The 24,169-nt window shown below is 35.1% G+C and overlaps 1 protein-coding gene across 3 annotated transcripts in view; it reads right to left on the reverse strand.

The window, feature by feature from the left end:
* The window catches only part of CNTN5 (contactin 5), a gene marked incomplete at both ends in the record, with an annotated part of 772,249 nt that overhangs the window by 486,513 nt on the left and 261,567 nt on the right, over window positions 1–24,169 (reverse strand). Inside the window, 3 exons of one of the 3 annotated variants that reach the window (XM_079707895.1) lie at window positions 246–421; window positions 550–673; window positions 21,384–21,605. The exons of 1 other annotated variant lie outside the window; for it this stretch is intronic. In XM_079707895.1, the coding sequence (XP_079564021.1) occupies window positions 246–421; window positions 550–673; window positions 21,384–21,605 (522 nt within the window). The remainder of the gene's footprint in view (window positions 1–245; window positions 422–549; window positions 674–21,383; window positions 21,606–24,169) is intronic. One more of the 3 variants, XM_079707896.1, reaches the window with a different exon arrangement.

Raw genomic sequence — 24,169 nt, forward strand, 5'->3', positions numbered from 1 at the left:
TAACCTCCCCAGACTACTATTTATGTGAAGAGGACACACATTTCAGGGAATTTGAAAATATCTCAGGAAGAAACACATTGTTTTCATACTTCTAATCATTACCAGTTTATACCATGATTTTAAAAGTTGAAGTCATAAGCTATTGCCTCACTAAACTTTGAAGTTTTATATATATGTATATGTATATATATATACACACACACATTATATATATGTATATGTGGAAAGAAGAATACTTTACTCACAGGCAAACTGAAGTACAGCTTCTCTACTAAGAATACTTCCAAACGTGTTGGCTGCCAAACACTGATAATGGCCAGAATCCTTTGCTTCACTTGGATTGCTTATAATGAAGTCCCCATCTATCAAACTGTAGCGATAATCACTTTCCAAATCTATTTCTGTTCCATTTCGAAGCCATCTTAGGAAAAATCAGAAGACAAATACATAAAAATTACTTGAGACATTATAATACTCCCTGGGAGTGTCAGAATCTCATTGAAAGGAATTTTTAAGACTTAAGAAAAATGATTAACAGTGAATTTCTACCTGTAATTGGGAACTGGGTTGCCACGAGCTTCACAATTCAGTGCTAGTTTCTTTTCATCAGAATCAGTCGGGAAAATTATATCATCTGGTTCTTGCACAAATACTGGCCCGTAGTCCACACTTTCTGTAAGGACCAAAAGGAAACACTTAAAATTTCTCGAAATATCAAGACATTTTTTCTCCACTATGTTCCTACTCAAAATTCTTGCACTTTCCTCATAATAAACAGGCATATTACCAAAGAAAGATATAGCTAGCAAATTACATTGTTTTAGAAAATTGCAGAGACCTAAATGGATTTTTTTCTGTCATTGACCAAGACTGCTTTTAAAAATATGATATATGAAATGAAAAAACACATCTCAAATATAGATGTTGTACATTTTAAAATATATATCTTTGAATTCACCAAAAGTGGAGCTAAGGAGAATAATATTAAACAAAATCATTATTTAAAAAAAAAATTTTTGTAAAAGTCTTAGAATGTTAAAAATAATACATGATAAAGGAAAATCATGAACTAATATAGTGTTACTACTTGGGTACTACAGACATGAAAATGTTGGTCTTCATGCATTTTTCACATATTTCTTTCTTCACTCATTCAACCAAGGACTTTTAGTACTTAATGATGCTGGATTGTAAGGGGAAAATGATGTAATGCAAGTACACACATTCTCATGGAGTAAATGAGGCATGTCCTCAAAATAAGTCTAATAATTGAATAAAGATGACAAAAATGTATACAATTAAATGTTTACCAGCTGGTATATAAAGTAAATAAGGAAATCAGAAGAGAAGAGGCATGAAAAGGAAAATAGCTTTTTCCTTAGCTACAACCAAAAAATGTTACATGAAAATAACTAAAATGTATTATTCTATACCAAATTATATTGCTGTTACTTAAAGTTTTATTTTAAAAGAGGAAAATAAGTGATTTGATAAATAAATAACTTGAGGAAATTATTGTCAAAATATTATACTGCATATTGTTGCATCATAATGAATTTTTTAAAATTCAGAAAAGCACATGAAAGCTTGTCAAAATCTGTTAGAATTAAACTACACAATCAAGTCATGAAAAAATAATTCCTTCTGGTCTTTACTCATTAAAATATAATTATTTAAATTAATATTATAAATATATATGATGCATAAGATTAACTTTTAATAAATATATCTTATATTTTTATATATATTTTTAAATTCTTGAGCTTTAGAGTCAGACACTTGTGTTTAAATTCTAGTACCATCGTTTTCTAGCCTTGAGCCAACTACTTTTATCCTTTGATGCTTCATTTATTAATTGTAGATAATAATGTCTCCTTACAATATTATTATGAGTATCAATCAACATTTGTAAATACTTAGTATGTCACAAGTACTCAGTAAATTATAATTAATAAGAATAATAACTAAGGTTTACTTGTGTTATAGTTACTATATGTCAGACATTATACTGAATAATTTATATGCAATATATCATGTAATACTCATAACAACAATGTGACTAGAATTAATTTACTCACTTTATTTTTATTTCTTTTATAAAGCAGTGATTTTTAATTTTTCTTTTTAGCAGTAGTGTCCTTTATTTTTTAATTAATTTTTTATTGCAGTATTGTTGATTTACAATGTTATGTTAGTTTCAGGTGTACAGCAGAGTGAATCAGTTATACATATACATATATCCACTTTTTTTTAGATTTCTTTTCCCATATAAGCCACTACAGAGTATGGAGTAGAATTCCCTGTGCTATATGGTAGGTTTTTCTTAGTTATCTATTTAATTTCCCCATTTTGTAGAAGACAAAACTGAGGCTGATATAAATTAAGTAAATTTGTAGAGTAAATAAATGATAACTTTGGGACACAAATCCAGGGCTTTGGAATATAGAACCTGATTATCACTACCACTATTGCTACTATTACTATTACTATTAGTTATAATAATAATTATTATTATCATACATTTAAACAACATTTACAAACACTTTCATATATTATTATTTAATTATCTGAGCTGAGTTTTATAATTATTTGTAATTCAAAGTTGAAAATGCTGAGGTTCTGAAAGGAGACTTCCACAAAATTAGCCACATAGTAAATAGTTGATTTTAACTAAGTTTCTATGGTTCCAAATCTTATATTCTGAAAATTGTCAAAACAGGACAAGAGAAATAAAGGTTTCCCAGACTGGGGAAAAACAGAGTTAAGATCTGCTAAATCACAGACTGGAAAATAAGGGACTAGTCTGAAAAACATGTATTCTGACTGCCTGTACTCTGTTAGATATATTTGTTCATTGTCACTTTGAAAGCATCTTAGTGACTTAGTGAGCCCTCTTCCTCTCTCTCTTTCTCTCTCTCTCTCTCTCTCCCTATTCTTCCTCTTTCTCTTGGTTTTCTCTTAGAAATAAAGTTCATTGTAAGGGGTGGAAGAGCCTGGGTCTATGTAGAGCTTTCCAGTCCAAAGCAAAGAGTAATCAAAGATGATTCTATCTCTGAAGGGATTCGTTTTTAAAATTCCATACCAACAAGGTATTATTATAGACAAACTCAGACAGACTATTTGATACATACACCTGTAGTAGTAGACTCCATCTATTGATCAAAATTATGCATTGCAGGAGACCTTAAGATGGCAGAGGAGTAAGACGTGATCACCTTCCTACCTACAAATACATCAAAAATACATCTACATGTGGAACAACTACTACAGAACACCTACTGAATGCTGGCAAAAGACCTCAGACTTCCCAAAAGGGAAGAAAATCCCCACGTACCTGGGTAGGGTAAAAGAAAAAAGAAAAAAACAGAGACAAAGAAAAGGGATGGGTCCTGCACCTCTAGGAGGGAGCTGTGAAGCAGGAAAAGTTTCCACACACTAGGAAGCCCCTTCACTGGCAGAGACAAGGGGTGGGTGTGGGGGAAGCTTCAGAGACACAGAGGAGAGTGTGCAGCAACAGGGGTGCAGAGGGCAAAACAGAGAGATTCCCGCACAGAGGATGGCTGTTGACCAGGACTCACCAGCCTGAGAGGCTTGTCTGCTCACCCGCCAGTGTGAGTGGGGACTGGGAGCTGAGGCTCGGGCTTCAGAGGTCAGACCCCAGAGATAGGACTAGGGTTGGCCGTGTGAACACAGCCTGAAGGGGGCTAGTGCTCCACAGTTAGCCAGGAAGGAGTCCAGGAAAAACTCTGGACCTGCCTAAGAAGCAAGAGACCATTGTTTCAGGGTGAGCAAGGAGAGGGGATTCCTTCCCTGTCTGCCCACAGAAGGCAGGGGACCACATAAATGAGCGCCAGAGATAGGAGTGAGACACGGCTATCAACTCAGACAACAGAGAAGGGCATGAAAAGCTAATGTTGCTGCTGAAGCCACCAAGAATCCTGGGTGCAAGCACAGGTCGCTATCTACAACCACCCAGGAGCCCGGGCACCCTGCCATTGCCAGGGTCCTGTGATCCAGGGACAACTTCCCTGGGAGAACACATGGTATGCTTCAGGCTGTTGCAATGTCACACCAGCCTCTGCTGCTGCAGTCTTGCCCCACATTCCAATTTTAACTACCGTGCACCTCCCTCCCCCTGGCCTGAATTAGCAACAGCACCCTAATCAGCCTCTGCTTTAACTGTGTCCTCTCTGAGCAGGAACAGAAGCCTGGGTGCAAGCTACCTGCAGAGGTGGGGCAAAAACCAAATCTGAACCCCAGCGGCTGTGTAAACAAGGAAGAGAAAGGGAAATTTCTCCGTGCAGCCTCAAAAGCAGCAGATTAAATCCCCACAATCAATTTGGTGTACCCTGCATCTGTGGAATACCTGAATAGACAACAAATCAACCCAAAATTGAAGGGGTGGATGTTGGGAGCAACTGTAGACTTGGGGTTTGCTGTCTGTGACTGACTTGTTTCTGAGTTTTATGTTTTTCTTAGTATAGATTTTAGGGCTTGTTATCATTGGTGGATTTGTGCTTTGGTTTGGTTGCTCTCTTCTTTTTTATTATTACTTTTCTATTTTTTTATTTTAATTAGTTTTTATTTTTTAATTTTAAATATTTTATTTTATTTTTCTTTCATTTTTTCTCAGTTTTCTTCTGAGCCATGTATCTGATAGGGTCTTGGTGCTTTGGCATGGTGTCGAGCCTGAGCCTCTGAGGTGGGAGAGCTGACTTCAGAATGTTGGACCACCAGAGACCTCCCAGCCAGAAATAATATAAATTGGTTAGAGCTCTCCCAGAGATCTCTGTCTCAACGGTAAGACCCAGTTCCACCCAAAGGCCAGCAAGCTCCAGTGCTGGATGCCCTATGCCAAACAACTAGCAAGACAGGAACACAACCCCACCCATTAGAATAAAGGCTGCCTAAAGTCTTACTGAGTTCACAGACACCCCAAAACACCCCTCTGAATTCAGTCCTGCCCACCAGAAAGAAAAAATCCTGCTCCACCTACCAGAACACAGGCACCAGTCCCCTCCATGAGGAAGCCTAGAAAAAGCACTGAACCAACTTTACCCACTGGGGCAGACACCAAAAACAATGGGAACTAAGAACCTGCAGCCTGTGAAAAGGATGCCACAAACAGTAAGTTAAGCAAAATGAGAAGACACAGAAATATACAGCAGATCAAGGAGCAAGGTAAACCCACCAGACCAAACAAATGAAGAGGAAATAGGGAGTGTACCTGAGAAAGAATTCAGAGTAATGATAGAAAAGATGATCCAAAATCTTGGAAATAGAATGGAGAAAATACAAGAAATGTTTAACAAGGACATAGAAGAACTAAAGAACAAAGAAACAATGATGAACAACACAATGAATGAAATTAAAAATTCTCTAGAAGGAATCAATAGTAGAATAACTGAGGCAGAAGAATGGATAAGTGACCTGGAGGATAAGGAAATAACTACCACAGAGCAGAATAAAGAAAAAAGAATGAAAAGAATTGAAGACAGTCTCAAAAGCTTCTGGGACAACATTACATGAACCAACATTCGAATTATAGGGGTCCCAGAAAAGAAGAGAAAAAGAAACGGTCTGAAAAAAATATTTGAAGAGATTATAGTTAAAAACTTCCCTAACATGGGAAAGGAACTAGTCAGTCAAGTGCAGGAAGCACAGAGAGTCCCACACAGGGTAAATCCAAGGAGAAACATGCGAGGACACATATTAATCAAACTATCAAAAATTAAATACAGAGAAAAAATATTAAAACAGGAAGGGACAAACAACAAACAAACAAGGGAATCTTCATATGTTTGACAGCTGATCTTTCAACAGAAACTCTGTAAGCCAGAAGAGAGTGGCAGGACATATTTAAAGTGATGAAAGAGAAAAACCTACAAGCAAGATCACTCTACCCAGCAAGGAACTCATTCAGATTCGATGCAGAAATTAAAACCTTTACAGACAAGCCAAAGTTAAGAGAATTCAGCAACACAAAACGAGCTTTACAACAAATGCTAAAAGAACTTATCTAGGCAAGAAACACAAGAGAAGGAAAAGGCCTACAAAAACAAACCCAAATCAATTAAGAAAATGGTAATAGGAGCATACATATTGATAATTACCTTAAATGTAAACGGATTAAATGTTCCAACCAAAAGACACAGACTGGCTGAATAAATACATAAACAAGACCCGTATATATGCTGTCTACAAGAGACCCATTTCAGACCTAAGGACACATACAGACAGAAAGTGAGAGGATGGAAAAAGATATTCCCTGCAAATGGAAATCAAAAGAAAGCTGGAATAGCAATTCTCATAACAGAGAAAATAGACTTTAAAACATAGACTATTACAAGAGACAAAGAGGACACTACATAAAGATCAAGGGATACATCCAAGAAGAAGATATAACAATTATAAATATTTATGCACCCAATATAGGAGCACCTCAATACATAAGGCAAATGCTAACAGCCATAAAAGGGGAAATCGACAGTAACACACTCATAGTAGGGGGCGTAAACACCCCACTTTCATGAATGGACCGATCATGCAAAATGAAAATAAATAAGGAAACACAAGCTTTAAATGACACAGTAAACAAGTTGGACTTAATTGATATTTATAGGACATTCCATCCAAAAACAACAGAATACACTTTCTTCTCAAGTGCTCATGGAACATTCTCCAGGATAGATTATATCTTGGGTCACAAATCAAGCTTTGGTAAATTTAAGAAAATTGAAGTCATATCAAGTATCTTTTCCAACCACAATGCTATGAGACTAGATATCAATTACAGAAAAAAACTGTAAAAAATACAAACACATGGAGGCTAAAAAATACTAAATAACCAAGAGATCACTGAAGAAATCAAAGAGGGAATCAAAAAATACATAGAAACAAATAACAATGAAAACATGATGACCCATAACCTATGGGATGCAGCAAAAGCAGTTCTAAGAGGGAAATTTATAGCAATACAATCCTACCTCAAGAAACAAGAAAAATCTCAAATAAACAACCTAACCTTACATCTAAAGTGATTAGAGAAAGAAGAAGAACAACAACAAAAAAAAAAACCAACAGAGTTAGCAGAAAGAAAGAAATCATAAAGATCAGATTAGAAATAAATGAAAAAAAAAGAAGGAAACAAGAGCAAATGTCAATAAAACTAAAAGCTGGTTGTTTCAGAAAATAAACGAAATTGATAAACTACTAGCCAGACTCAACAAGAAAAAACGGGTGAAGACTCAAATCAACAGAATTAGAAATGAAAAAAGTGAAGTAACAACTGACACTGCAGAAATGCAAAGAATCATGACAGACTACTACATGCAACTATATGCTAATAAAATGGACAACCTGGAAGAAATGGACAAATTCTTAGAAAAGCACAATCTTCTGAGACTGAACGAGGAAAAAGGGGAAAATATGAACAGACCAATCACAAGCACTGAAATTGAAACTGTGATTAAAAATCATCCAACAAACAAAAGCCCAGGACCAGATGGCTTCACAGGTGAATTCTAACAAATATTTAGAGAAGAGCGAACACCTATCCTTCTTAAACTCTTCCAAAATATAGCAGAGGGAGGAACACTCCCAAACTCATTCTACAAGGCCATCATTACCCTGATACCAAAACCAGCCAAAGATGTCATAAAAAATAGAAAATTACAGACCAATATCACTGATGAACATAGATGCAAAAATCCTCAACAAAATACTAGCAAGCAGAATCCAACAGCACATTAAATGGATCACACACCATGATCAAGTGGGGTTTATCCCAGGAACTCAAGGATTCTTCAATATATGCAGATCAATTAATGTAATACACCATATTAACAAACTGAAGTATAAAAACCATATGATCATCTCAATAGATGAAGAAAAATCATTTGACAAAATTCAACACCCGTTTATGATAGAAACTCTCCAGAAGTAGGCATAGAGGGAACTTTACCTCAACATAATAAAGGCCGTATATGACAAACCCACAGCCAACATTGTTCTCAGTGGTGAAAAACTGAAAGCATTTCCTCTAAAATCAGGAACAAGACAAGGATGCTCACTCTCACCACTATTATTTAACATAGTTTTGGAAGTTTTAAACACAGCAATCAGAGTATAAAAAGTTGATTTGCAAATGTTGAACTGTCCTTGTGTTCCTGGAATAAATCTGACTTAATCATGGTGTATGATCCTTTTAAGATATTATCATATTCAGTTTGCTAATATTTTCTTCAGTATATTTGTATGTATACTCATCAAACATATTGGCCTATAATTTTCTTTTTTTGTAGTGTTATTATCTGGTCTTGGTATCAGCGTTGTTGTAACCTCATATGATGAATTTTGGAGTGTTCCATCCTCTTCAGTTTTGGGAATAGTTTGAGAAGGATAGGTATTAGTTCCACTTTATGTGTCTTGTAGAATTCCCCTGTGAAACCATCCAGTACTTGATGGGCTTTGTTTGCAGGGAGTTTTTTAATTACAAATTCAATTTCAATATTGGTGATCAGTCTGTTCAAATAGTCTGATTTTCTTGATTCCGTCTGGGCAGTTTGTATCTTTCTAAAAATTTGTTCATTTCTTCTAGGTTGTCCAATTTGTGGGCATATAACTGTTCATAGCATTCTCTTATTTTTTTTTGTATCTCTGTGATATCATTTGTCATTTCTCGTCTTTCATTTCTATTTTGTTTATTTGGGTCAGAGATCTCTTTAATTGCTTTCATTTTATAAAATTTATTTTTATTTTTCCTGTTCTATTTCTTTCATTATTCTATCTTCCAGATAACTTATTTGTTATTCTATATCACTTACTCTGCCATTCATTCCTTCTAAGGTGTTTTGTATTTCATATACTGACTTATTTATTTTTGATTGGGTCTTTTTTATATTTTCTAGTTCCTTGTTAAAATGTTCAGTGGTTAGATCAATTATTTTTCCTAATTCAGTTAACATTTTTATTACCAATACTTTGAATTCTTTAACTGGCAAATTATTTCTGTTTATTTGTTTTTCAGGGGTATTTTCTTGTTCTTTCAATTGAGAATAGTTCCTCTATCTTTTCATTTTACTTAATTTTCTCTGTCTCTATGAATTTAGGTGAAATAATTACCTACTACAGTCTTGAAGTGGTGTTCTCATGTGGGAACCTCCCTATGCAGACTGTGTATGCCTAATGCTTTTGGTAGGATGGCTGGATCTGAAGTGGACGCCAGTCACATCTTTCCTCAAGGTGTGCTGGTAGCTGTCACCTTGGTAGCGGCTGGGGCTGGAGATTCAGGAGCTAAAGGTGGCACTGGGTATAAGGCAAGACTTCCTCTCTGATCAGTGGCTATCACCAGACTGTCAGGGGTAGGGTCTGATCCCAAGTTACTGGAGCAGAAGCCCTGAGGATCGGGCTCAAAGTGGCTCTGTTCCCTTAGTGTGTATTATTCTCTCTCCCCATACCAGGACCTTTGCCCCAGAAGAGGGGAGTGCTGAAGCAAGTAGGGCCCATGTGCAAACAGAGGTCCATGTGCTGTCTGTGTAGGCGAATGTGGCTCTGCTCAGATGCAACCTTGTGTGCAACTTCCCTTTGTCTCTCACAGCTAATCATTGCCCCCTGCCTCTGTTTCTCCCATCACCCTCTCACTGTTGTGGAGTCACTTCACAGGGCTGGTAGAACCCACATGGACTCTAAGCACATGTTGGGAGATTAGCTGTGGTGGAGCTGTCACTGTCAGAGATCTAGGCAGCTTTTGGGACACTGCCTGAGGAAATGCCTACTATGGCTGCTGCCACCCTCCCTGGGCTCTGCCCTGGGACCAGATAGCTTCTGCATCCCATGGTAGAGTCCTTTCCCCAATCAAGCTGCTCCAGATCCAGCACTGCACTGTGCCATGGAGTGAGTGGGACCAGAGTGCTTGCTTGACTTGGGCTGTGGTATGCACCACAAGGTGGTCGGTCATGGGAAACCTGCAGCCACTAGAGTAGGACCCTCTCTGCTCTGCCTTGGGGTCTAGTTAGAGTGTGCACACTCCTCACAAGTGGAGTGCAGGCTTTTCCAGATATTCTATCTGATCCAAAGGCCTTCCAACCAGCCAAGAGGGCTTGTCTCCTCTGCATGGGACTTCAGCACAGGGACACCAAATCTGTGGCTTGAGCCGCTCACTCCCCAGGGTGGGTGTATACCCGTGTAATCTCCCTTGTCCTCTGAGTCCCTTCCAGTGGCACAGACCTTGACCCAATTGCTTTTCTTCCCTTCCTACCCAACTGCATCTTCATCTTTCTTATATCCTTGGTTGTATCAGAGTCTTGCTAGTTTCTAGTTCATTTTCAGTGAGTTCCACACGAGATGTACGTTTTTGTGTATTTGTTGGGGGAGGTAAGCTCCACATATTCTTACTCAACCATCTTTATTTCCCTCCTCAAAACTTTCTTTTTTGGGAATATTTCTTCTTCATTTGTTTTATTCTCCTCATACCACTTAAACATACGTTGGCTTTTTAAATAACTGTCTGCTCTATCATCTCTCTAACAAGTTTTATACTTTTATTATTTTCCTATTTGTTTGACTTCTAATTTGTTTGCTATGCTCCTATCTTTTCAGTTGCTTCTATATTACCAATAATGATTGTTTCAACTCTTTAATGGTTTTATTTGTCTCTCCTACTTGTTTCCTGAGCTCTAGTTGCCTTTATATTACCAATAATTAGGGTTTCAACTCTTTAATGGTTCCCTTTGTCTCTTCCATTTGTTTCCTGAGCTCTAAGGATTACTTCTTATCATTTTCTGTTATCTTGTCATATGTACTTTGACTTCATGTATGGGTTCTTTAAACTGTTCTTCCAATATTATTGTCAGTCACTTCCTCAGAGGAAGACAATTGTTATATCCTGAGTACAATTTTTCAGGTTATGGAGGGATCCTCACAAGACAAACCTGTTGTCTTGGCCAACAACCAACAAGGGACTGTGGTCTACTAACAACCACGAGTGTGTTTTCAAGTGGAACTTCCTTCAGTCAGTCCTTCAAAGGTGAATGCAGCTACAATCAACAGCTTGACTGACATTTCATCTCATGAGAGAACTTAAGCCAGAACCACCCACCTAAACCACCCACAGATTCCAGACCCACAGTCTCTGTGAGAAAATGAAAGATTATTGTTTTAATTTGTTAAGTTCTGAGGTAATTTTTACACAGGAATAGATAATTAACAAACTATTTTTTATCTCCCTCTATTACTTATATGAAAATGTGTTTAAGACAAAACATAACTATGAAATCTATGAACTCCCCAAGAAAAGTAAAGAATAAAAATATCATTTACAAATAATAATACTTGGGAGAATGAAAATGCTTTATTTAAATTTTATTGAGCCTTAAACATTTAGAATTAGAAGGATAATCTTTCCATTCTAATAATCTCTAGGATATTTAACCAGTTTTAGCTTCATCACTTCTAGTAATGTATGAAGTCTTAACAAATTACTGTTTTATTGTTAGGATTCTCAAAAATAAAATATGTCTTAAATAAGTAACATAAGTTTATGTCCTAGATGAAGACATCTTTTGATACAATTTTGTTCTAAAATAAATACACTTTACTTAAAATTTTATCATAATTGAGTTGATTAGTACATCAATAATACCTTGCTTAATTTATGGAAATTGTCATTAAGATTAGAATATGAAGGCTGTACCATGAATATCTTATGTTCCTCAGACAGAATATTATGTAGAATAAGAAATTAACAAAAATGATATTTTTAACTTTAAACTTTAATTTATTGAAAAACAAATTTGTTTTAATATAACCAATAGACTGACCTTGAATGATTTGAATCATAATCAATTAATAAATGAAGAAGAGTATTTTAAGCGTATACTTATACTCAATGTCAAAATAATCATCTACAGTGAACTTTTATGTCATCATTAGCACACAATTATATTTGATAGGTTTTGTCTATTCATGTGTGACATGAATAGATGCTCAATAATCCCATTTATTCTTCCTAAGAACACTAGAATACTTTTTTAACCTTTCCTATGATTGGACTGGGACTCCAATGTGACTTGCTTCTGGACCGAAATAATATGTGTGAAATCCAGGACTCATCACAAAAATCCTGCATAGCCCTCCACGCTCTCTCTTCACCTGTAAATTAGCTGAAGTTAAAAAAGCAGTAGGTGCCAGTGAGATCCTAATAGATATCAAAATATTAGATGGTTCCCAAACTCACCACATGGAGAACCATTCATTGAAGAATGAAGTGGAATGGGATATGAATAGAAATAAACATTTATTGTGTCAAATTATTTATTATAGCATACAGAATTACCTTGCCTTGATTAATATTACATTTAAAAGCAAAATAATTTTAAAGCTTTTAATGAAGATATAATTTGATTAGGAAGCAATGGTCACTGAAGTATATATCATTCGATTTTAGAGTCCTGCTTATATTCTCCTTACCGAGTTCAGGTCTTTGGAGTACTACTTAGTTAAGTATAGTCTCAGGCCATGGGCCTATGACAGGAGATATTCAACCATTCCACCTCATATCTAGCTATATCAGTTATAGTGCTCCAGTTTTTATAACTAGTTTTCTACTTAATCCTTAATCCCAGTCCTTCTTCACATGCCCAAATTCTGAAAACAGGTTTTCATCCTGTGTCTCTATTTCTAAATCCTATTTTGTTAACCTTTCTAGAAGGTCCAGTGTTATTATTTAGACATTTATATTATGTGGATGTTATGCTTCTTGTTTTGCATTTTTACGTGGTTGACTTACACTGTACAGTCATGTAATCAAGTCTGACTTCATTTTTGATCTTTGACTGTAGATGGCTTTCAAGCCCCACCAGTCATTTTTTTCCTTTTGCTTCACCTCAGGGAAAGATGATATGCATCCCTCCCTTGACTCAAGTATGAAAGTTCATAGCACGAAAACCCAAGCCCACATAAGAACTCTCACCCCAGCCCCACTTCCCAACCACAACAAAAACTAATGCAACCCATTCCTTGTTCAAGCCATTTTCCTACCATCCTATCCTGTTCTCATCAGAAAGCTTCATGATGTGAATAATAAACACTTTTTGGTATATGTATAGCATTATTAGTCTCTGCATTTGAACCAATTTTGTGTTATGGGATATTGATCTTGCCCTCTGTAGGAAAATCACATGGCAATTTAAGGCTCACTCACCTGGGTAGGTGACAGTCTTCTCTAAGGGAAGCATATATTCTTCCCAAGGGTTTTGCATCCATGGAAGCAATATATCTTCAGACAGTTAGGAAAAAGTGCTGCACATCCATCTTTAGGTTCGTGGTTATCAAATTCTTTTAATAACAAGTATTTTATAATTTTCCTCTTATGATTCTTAAATTAATGGATATTCTAACCTACCTATATGCATTTTTTTAATCTAATGAAGGGATAAAATAAAAAATAAGTAACATTATAAAATAGTATTGAATTCAATATGTAAATTTTCAAGAACAATTGTAATAGGAGATATAAAGAAGTAATCAAAGTTTGTTTTTGTTGGTAAAATCCCCATGAAGGTAACAGCTACAAAGACAAACTGATCTAAGTGTAGTATAGATCAATCAAATTTTATGAGTGTTATTGGTGTTAGGTGATGTGATTTTCTAAATGGTCAACAAATTCTGTTAAAGTTCTTAACAAAGCTAAATATAATCTTGCTGTAATTTACACGTTTTTCATTGACATTTCCATTATGTACCAAAAATACCTTGCATATAATAAAGTACAGAGTTAGATTCTTGCCTCAGAAAGTTTTAAAGAGAATTTTCACTAATGTGAAAGTTTAGAAGGACACTTAAGCATACTGTAAGTATAGGTCATTTAGTACTCCTATTCTCCACTTTCTAAATTAAAGTAGCATCCTTGAATCAAAATTAAGGCAATCAAAACTACTCCACAAATTTTAAAAACACCTCTAAAGTGGAGGTACAACCCCTTCGTAGAATCAGACCAGAGCAATAAACCAGAGCCTAAAGTTAGCACTGTATTGACAGTAGTCTTTCATCAGAGATGCCTAAATAGGAGGATGAAGTTCTACTGTGAAATGATGACCCTGGAGTCCATCTACTACCCTAATTCCAGTGGAGCGTTTGAAGCACTGGTATGTCGTTTTGCTTATGGAGACTTTGGTTTCCCTTGTACAGTCCTGTCTTAGGATCAAGCTGATATCTCATTTCTTCTAATCCTTTTTGAAATTTCTGTCACTTATTGATAGGCTACCCAGATACTAACTTTCTTCCTGCAGGAGGGTTTTAAGTATCACCTTATCTGAGACTTCTACAACCAGGTTCCCTAAGGAAGCCTTGTTTCTTGGTGTTAAAACATTATGTTTTCAATTTTTTCCTGAATCATGACCAGACATTACCATGTCTACCTAGATTCTAAACTTGCCTTTCTGACTTAAATCCTCTTTTAAACAATTATTTCTTTGTCCATTTTTCTCAAAGATTAGGCCTAGTGCCAGACCCAATGCTCTCCACCTACTGGTTACCTCTAATTAATGGCCTCATCTAGCTTATTCATGTAATGTGAACTAAGCATATCAGTATTATGGTCTAGAGGAAATAACAACATGTCATGTTCAATACAATTAAACCAAATTCATTTTTAATGATCATTGATATATTTTATGTGATAATTTCCAGAAATTTTGAAATGTTTAATTAGAAATTGCATTTTATGATGACATCCACAGTTACAATGTGAGTAACACTTTTCACAGTTTGTGAGAATATAAGATGAATTCTTAAAGAAAATATCCAAACCTTTCTTTAAGTTGCCTTTTAACACTGAAATTAAGTTTCTTTATGAAAGGTAAACAAGTGTAAACTGTCATTATAAATCTTTCAAGGATTCCTAAGAATTGAAGAGCATGATTTATTAAAAAGCTTTGTGATGAATGTTTCATGGGTAGTAGTATTATGTTGTGCACATACTATATATTGAGAGTCTAATAGATGTTTTCATCATTTTTAATGTGGCTATAAAAGAAAGGTCAGCTGATTCAGAGGCACTATCACTTATGAGAAGAATCAAAATGTACTGACCCCATACAACGTTCAGAAGATGTCAAACCACAAAGCCACCTTGTCAACAGATGGAAGACATTGTTTTTCCCTCCTTTTCATTTATAATAAAAATAAACACAGTTTAGCTTAAAAATCTTCAGGCAAATATTCTGTCATGGTGTAGAAATTTAGCCTAAATTCAGACTTCAAATTCCTCAAGTACATGCCTCTTTAATTAAACAATATTTGTTAAGCTCCAACTAAGCTTGCACTGCTCTAAGTGCTGAAAGAGAAAAAAAGAGGAATATACAAGATGGTCTTTCCTCAAATGGAATATAGTTAAATTGGAGAGAAAAGCATACTAACAAAAACTAATAACAATAGCTCTAAAAATTAAGAATACCATAAAGCAATAAAATCAAAGTTTCAATGAATAGTCATGAAATGGTAAGTCTTTTATTAAAAGATGGTTTTTAAACTGAGAGAAACTGGAGTCATCTGATTTATATAAGAGTATATCATCCAACTGAAATGCCTTTTTCCCTGCCCAGAGGGAACACTTATTCTCATAAAAGATCATTTAATTTTTTTATTTAGTCCTCCAAGACAATTTATCAGCAAAGGCTACTTTGAGGAAACAACAGAAAATTGTCAACACAGAGACCACTATGAGTCATGATGCCATTGCTCATGTTCCAAGTCTAATCTGGAAATAACCCACATCAACAATGAAATTCAGCCAAAGGTATTGAGAATGTGAGGCAACAAATCTGGTAGTTTGCAGGACTCTTCCAGACGTCAGAAGCCAGTGGTAGAAACTCCAAAAGCTGGGTAGATTCAGAGTGCTACATAAATTTCAGGTGGTACTTATCATTGATAGAATTAAATATATCCAAAATTATGTACTTAAACTTAGCAAAAAATAACTTGCTTCAGCTACTTTTAAGAACCACATTGTTTTTCCACCTGAGGTAGCATTTGTAGTCTCTGAATCCCAAGAATGGCTTCACCAGTAAAAGCCTAAACTTTCTAGTAAGAATCATTCTTAATCCTGACTGTCTCTCTGCAAGGAAGATAAAATATCTTACCTAACCATCTCATCACATATGGAAGAATAAAATGAACCCTACACTTAGTTTACTCCCACTAAAACCACAATAACCAGAAGAGATTAAGTCAAAGACCAAGTTATTGGATGTTCATTTATAATGGGAGGAACAGGTATAGTGTCAGCAGTGGTTAATAGTCCTTGTCTACATTGCAAAATCCAAAACTAGGACATGTTTTGCAGGTGTTTGAGGTGCTGACTCATAAGGGCTTTCAATTAACCTATATTACCATGAGAATTTCCAATTTAAACTTTAGTCAATTTTTAAAATCAATTAAATGACATTGCTTGCATTCAAACAACTACTTTAGAGTAACTATTAACAACTAAATTTTTTAAAACTACATAATACCTCTTGGTATAGGGAACATTTCACTGGCATAATTTGAAGTGATCATAGTCATTATCCAAAATAGTATCAGGTTGAAAGAAAAATGACAATCAGATGACTTCTCTGATTGCTCAGCTCCAATGAACAGCATTCTCTCTTTCAGGTACTCTCCATTTCTCTTCTCCCTTTCTTGAGTCCAGCTCAAAATTTTTTATTTATTTCCCTGGCTCTACTTCCTCACCTCAACCAAATTTCTGTGACTCACTGTTGTACTTTTCTGGTAGCCTCCTTGTTTGCCTTCTCTTGCTCTGACTTGCTCCTGCTGTCGGAAATCAGCTACCATGTTTTGCGCTACCCTATAGAGAGGCCCCCTGAGAATGACCTCTGGCCAAAGCCAATGACACTCAGTCCAACCGCCCTCAGCAACTGAGTCCTGTGAACAATTATGTGAGGTAAGTGAGCTTACAAGTGGATCTGTACCTATGTGAGCCTTGAGATAAAACAGGAGTCTCACCTTGTGAAAGACACAGAACCAGAGGACAGTTAAACCACATCTGTCTTCCTGACCCACAAAGGTTGTGACATAATAAACATATAACTTTTGTTCATTTTGTTGATGTCCTCACCATACTTCTATATTTGCTACAGAGCATTCTTCTCACAATATTGTGATTTTAAGGTTTTCTTTATAAGTTTCATCTATTTTATTTTTCTGTGTTATCTTGTGATTATCTCAACAGGTTGGTACTCTTTTTAGGCACCTAGTCCCCATAATCAGTCAAGATTTGTTTACTCAGGCCCAAATTAAACATTTTCCTTTGGAACAGAAGTCAGATGAAAGCCAGAGTCTTTTGTAACCTAATGTTGAAAGTCATATAGTTATATTCCATTACTGTTGTCATAATCTATTCTCCAGAAATAGGTTACTAGCTTCAGCCCACAGTGGAAGAAAAGGGATTACACTGTAAATACCAGCAGGTGGAAATCACTGTGACCTGTTTTATAGTCTACCTACTACAGGTGTCACCATATTATTTTCATATTTTATATTTTAAGAAATAAAATATCACACTGTTGAGGTCATCTGTCTTCCCTATCCTGGTACCATTTACCTGCACTTCTTTTCCCTTTGTCCTCAGAGGTAAACGCTATAGTCACTTGCTGTCTCAAGTTCATATATTAAAAATTGTATTATATATAGTTATCCATGAATATTATATTTTTATTTTTTACATAAATGACATCATATGCAATATTCTGTAAATTTCCTTGTTCACTAACTACTATATTTTGAGGTATATCTATTTTGTTTCATAAAGATATGGTCTATTCACTTTAACAGTCTTAATTTTTCAATGAACGAAAAACACAGTTTATGTATCCATTCTCCTTCTGATGGACATGTGAGTTTTTTTTAATTTTTTTGCTATTAAACTTACATTTCAGTGAAGTACTTTTATATTTCCTTGTGCATGTGTGGGAGAGTTTCTCCAGGTTTTACATACAGAAGTAGAATTGCTTTCCCAAATTGATCTGCAAGCAACACTTTTATGTTTCTCAGAAAAATCTTAACTCTATCTGGGGTACTTTTGGGCTTCACTGAGCAGAAGTGGGATAACTTTCTATTCAGTCTCTTAGTTTTCACATTTTTCACAAGAGCATGTCAACTCCAGCTTTACTTTCTATTAAGGCTGAAGGGAATTACCTGACAAAAGCCGTATGTCAGGCTTTTGTCAGAGAGAACAAACTCAAAGTCACAACTAGCCAAGATCTATCAAATGCTCAGATGGGAAAAAAATGCTTATGGAAGATTACTTGGAAAATACACAGACTATCCATTCTGCCTGATACTCTAAATATGGATTAAACTAGAGCATCAAAGGACTTAAATTATATCAAACTGGTCCCTAGCCTAGAGCCTCACCACTCAAAGTATGGTTCACGGACCAGCAGCGTAAGCATCACCTGGAAGCTTTTTATAAATGCAGATTATATGGCCCTCCCCTCCTGATCTGTTGAAAGGGGGCGTATTTTAACAAGACTCTCAAGTGACTGTATGTATATTAAAGATTAAAGGAAGAGCACAGTTTTAGATAATTACTTCTAATTTTGTTGTTGATGATTGGGTTTCATCTGCCTTTATTGAAGCAGATGAAACTCATTGTCATGTACACAATAGCAATAATGTTCAGATCATTGACCATTACATCAAATATTAAACTGTTAATGAAGACCCTCCAGAAAAATTTGTCTAATCTAGCATCAGAAATAGCTGCATTTCTACTGAGTAACTGATTCATTTTAATCCTTAAAAGAGTGGGAAATGTGTAACTGATGAGAGTTTCTTTTTCTTTAACTAATTACCACAAATGGGACTAACCTATGACAGGCATACAGACACTTTGAATTAGTCTCAAACTTGGCTCCATTTTATGTCTCAATATTTGCTGTTTTCATCATTTTTGTATGTTTTAATTCACGTTTTCTAGCTGTATTCTATGTATCATTGCGAACCACATTAACTTATATTTGGAACAAGAGAACAAAGGAGTAGAACACGAGGTGATGCCAAATTATACCAAATACAATAGTATCCCATAGTTCTGATCACTCAATCAATACATTCTCTCTTGGTGTCATCCTATAAAATAATGAATGAGGCCTAAAGAAGACAAATCCTAACACATCTCTGCCTGATGAGTATGACATTAGAGTTAATGTAATGGATTTTTTAAAAATAATTTATTTTTTAGAGCAATTTACAACAAAATGAGAATGCAGAGATTTCTCATTTACCTCCCTTTCCCCCACTTGCATACCCTCTCCCATTATCAACATCACTCACCAGAATGATTCATCACTCACAGAATGAACATCACTCACATTTTTACCAAAGATGAACCTACATTAACACATCATAATCACCAATAGTCATAGTTTATGTTAGGGTTCACTCTTGGTGTTGTACATTCTATAGATTTGGACAAATGTATAAGGACATATATCCATCATTATGATATCATTCAGAGTATTTTCACTGCCCTAAAAATCATTTGTACTCTGTTTATCCATCTTTCCCATATGATGAGTATGTTTAGTTTTATAAGAAACTGCCAAACTGTCTTCCAAAGAGGCTGTATTATTTTGTATTCCCATCAGCAAGATATGAGAGTTCCTGTTGCTTCACATCCTCAGCAGCATTTGGTGTTTTCAGTGTTCTGGATTTGGACCCTTCTAATAAGTGTGTAGTGGTATCTCATTTTTGTTTTAATTTTCATTTCTGTGATGATGTAAGATGTGGTGTATCTTTTCATATAATTATTTGCCATCTGCATATCTTCTTTGATGACATGTCTGTTAAGGTTTTGGGGCCATTTTAAACTCATGTTGTTGAAGTTCTTATGTTGATTTTTAAAAGTACTTTGTATATTTTAAATAACTTTCATTTATCAGATGTGCCTTTTTGCAAATATTTTCATGGAGGCTGTGGCCTGTCTCCTAATTCTCTTGATTTTTTTTCACAGAATATATTATGGAAATTTAAAAACTTATAAGTACTTTGAAAAATAAAACATTTTAAGGAATGAACACCATACTTAAATAAAATTTAAATGCCAGCACTATGAGATGATGCTCCACATGGCAACAACTGACATAATCATGAGGCATGAGTTTGCCTGGGTTTGGTACCACAACCTAATTTGAAATTTCTAGGATTTTTCCAAGTAGTTTAGTTCTTACAAAATGTTTCTCTAAATGTTTAGTCTTTTATCAATCATAATTGAAATATAGCCCAAAGTGTATTGTACTTAAAATCAGTAGATATAAAAATGAACTTGGTTACTTATTAGAAGTGTGACCTTGTCAAAGATACTTATCTGCCCCCATGAGTTTCCATTTCCAAAGAAGACAGTAATAATATCCACTTCAAATGTTTGTTGACAGTATTATTGATATAAGCTATGCAAAAGAGACTGACACAGAGCCTGGTAAAAATCAAGCACTCGTGCTTCTCTCTGTTAATTAGCCTTGTACTGTTTTGTTGATATATCCAAAAATGACAAAGTTAGAGAACATTTAGAAAATGTTGTTCAAACCACAATGTTAATAGCTGCATAGTCATCCTTAATTTAACTGATTTCTTAGTGTTGGATTTGAATTATTTCTTATTTTCTACTCATAAATGCTGCTTAGTATATACTTATATCTCTGTGTACATTGTTTATTATTTACTTATGCAAAACACATTTCTAGAAATAAAATATGAGATTGAAGGATATGAATATTTTGAGGCTCTTGATTTTCATTGTCAAATTGTCCTTCAGAAATTTAATATTTTTGCTTTCAGTATATGAAATTAGCCTTAATCCTAAATCAGAATTGGAAGCAATTATAATTAAATACATTAAAAATTTTTTGAAATAGGTGTGGAACATAACACTAACTTATGACCAAGATGACCTTAACATTTTCCTCAGCTTCACTTTTGACAGGTTTCCTCCTGACTATGGCTTCTGTGAAATGTAAATCTTTACCCAGTCTCTTACCAGTTTTAAAACCCAAGAATGTCTTTCTCAAGGACCTGGGAGCCATTTTTTTTTGAAATGTAATCATCAAAAAAGAGAGGGTCCCTATTTCCCAGACTCTATAAGATGGTAAGAGGCTAACTTCAATAAGCACCAATTAGTAAACATAGATGGCCTTATCACACTGGCCAAACTCCTCCTTAATGTCCTCCACCTTTCCAGATCTTAAAAACTCACTTTCTGTTTCACAGTTGAGTTTAAGCTCTCTTCTCTTTTGCAATAGGCTTAACTCCTACTGCAATAGTCTTGAATAAAGTCTTTTTTCCCTGCTTAACTCCAACAGGTACAATTTTCTTTTGACACTTACCATCTTGTTTGAAGGCATCTGAAGAATGATAAAGATTGATGGGGGAATAATAATGTTGAGCTGCCCCTCGCAAGCTCGGTGAAGAAACACTCAGTGTTCCTAATGGAGGACTGCTGTATCGTGGTCTAGTCTTTGAACCATAGAGGGATGAAAATGAACTCTTCTTAATTCTTAGCAAAGTAGCATATGAAGTAGGGAGACCAGGAAGAGTTCCAGAATATTCTGTAAAACAAATAATAATAATAATGAAAAGTGAATTCTGAGGAAATTGGGGGTTTTTAATGAAAATTTTTCTTCTGAAGACATTGTTGAAAATCCCCCTTGGAGATGCAACAAAATGCAAACTACAGTGGGAATGGAAAAAATAAAATATTAAAAATATATTTTTTAACATTTTCTGAAAACTCTACTAGTTATAAATTTGGTGTTGCAAGAAAGAAAGAAAGAGAGAAAAAAGACATGAATGAGGAATGAAAAGAAAGGAAAAGAGGGACTTCCCTGGTGGCACAATGGTTAGGATCCACCTGCCAATGCAGGGTACACGGGTTTGAGCCCTTGTCCGGGAAGACCCCACATGCCTTGGAGCAACTAAGCCCATGTGCCACAACTACTGAGCCTGCACTCTAGAGCCTGTGAGCCACAACTACTGAGCCCACATGCCACAACTACTGGAGCCTGCACACCTAGAGTCCGTGCTCACAACAAAAGAAGCCACCACAATGAGAAGCTCGTGCACCACAACAAAGAGTAGCCTCTGCTCGCCACAAGCAGAGAAAGCCCATGCACAGCAATGAAGACCCAATGCAGCCAAAAATAAATTAATTAATTAATAAAAAGGAAAAGAAAAGGAAAGGAGGAAGGAAAAGAGAAAAAAGAAGGAAGGAAAGGAGGAATGAAAGAAAGAAGGAAGAAAGGAAGGGAGGGAAGAAGGATGCAATCCCTCTAAATTTCATTTCTTTTATTTTCTTTGTCAGGAATATTTGGTCTTAATATTAAAATATCCATTCACACACATTTAATCAGTTTTTTTTATTATTTAAAATGAGAAAAAGAGGAAAACAACATTGTCAACTACATTCTACAAATATAGATTGGATCTTCATCATCTAAAATTTATCATATAGTAGGAAATGTGTCTAATGAAGCATATATATTTGCACTAGACTGTAAGTTATGCCTCATGTTCTTGAAAAGCAGTCAAATTCATTATGGAATGTAAAAAAAAATAGATGGAATTTGTTTTGTAGAGTTTGTTATATATAATCTATATAACAATATTATTAAGTAGGAATACTTTTATGTAATTCCTACCTTTAATGATTATTGAGAAACGTATTGCCCATATTTTACTTTAATTTCCAAGATTTTTCATTAGAAAAGATATGCATAGTGCCTGAAGTAGATTGTACTGACTCTCCTTTGTGACCACAGGTAAGTCAGTTTGGTGTATAGATCAAACTTTTAAAAACACAAACTAATTATGATGAATTCTAAAAAACAATTAAGAATTGGATTTTTTCTATGTCTAATATCAGCTCTATTCAACAATTCATTGATTTTGGAAATATTTTAGGAGTCAGACATTTTTAGTCAGGGTATTTGACCTTTCAACTTAATGGATGCTAATTTAATTTTGGATAAAAAATAATTTATATTTGTGAGTAAGCTTTCTTACAATTAAGATTATTTAGAATCATTATCCTTTCTCATAGAGATATTTTGGAATGCATGAAGCATTTCTGTGATTTGAAAATAACCCTTTAGGTGTTAAGCATCAAATCAAATTTAACATTTTCTGTTCTGTGAAACTGTAAATATGATTTCTCTGAAACTCAAAAAGGTATATTTTTAGATGCACTCCACCTTTAAAATGAGCATGATATGTGTAGTCCAATCCCATCAGGAGCTGTTAAGAGATTCATGTCCTTTACTCTTTGTGTTCAACCACAAGTCTGGTAAAAGTGGATCAATTTTAACTGAAAATAGCTAGGCTCTCCTGGGCAAACTATATGAGAACAGATTATGGGTAGACATAAAATCTCCTTTAAAACCTGAAATTAAATGCAAGTTTTGGCACCTAGAGGTGTAAGGTAATGAAAAGAGAATGAGTTTCCTTTAAGGTAGTTTGTAGTTTTAGTCTCTGAACCTACTCATTTCTCTATGCAGTCTGTTGCTTTGTTTTAGCTGCCTACCTTGCTCATATAAAAAAGAAAGAAAGAACTGTCCCATGCTAGTGTTTAAAATAGAGTATGAGAACGTGACTTATAGTACTTAAAGCTAGATAAGGATAATCAATGGAAAACTAGAAAGGCCATAATGAGGTTTGAAAAAGCCAGGATCATGCTTGTAACACACACACACACACACACACACACACACACACACATATATATATATATATATATACACAAAATGCATACTGTCCAAGTGGTACAATAATTGGCTTATGACACTCCATGTAATTAGAGATGAACCAAATTAGGATTTGATTGTTGTGTTTCAAAATAGGATTTCATTTGTTATGTAATCAGTTGCACTGTTGCTGTAGAAATTACTTTTTCATCAATTAAAGTGACTCCAAAGCTGCTACTAGAAATCTAAAAATGTATTCATTCATTCATGTATTCAAAAAGCGTGTAATGAGAACTCAGTAGGGGATAAGTGCGAGGGATACAAGGATGAACAAATATAGTTGTCCCTTCATATCTGCAGATTCTGCATCCACAGATTCAACCAAACACAAATCAAAAATATTCAGGGAAAAAAATTTCCAGGAAGTTCCAAAA

The sequence above is a fragment of the Hyperoodon ampullatus genome, assembly GCF_949752795.1.
Source record: "Hyperoodon ampullatus genome assembly, chromosome: 7".
Taxonomy (NCBI): Eukaryota; Metazoa; Chordata; class Mammalia; order Artiodactyla; family Ziphiidae; genus Hyperoodon; species Hyperoodon ampullatus.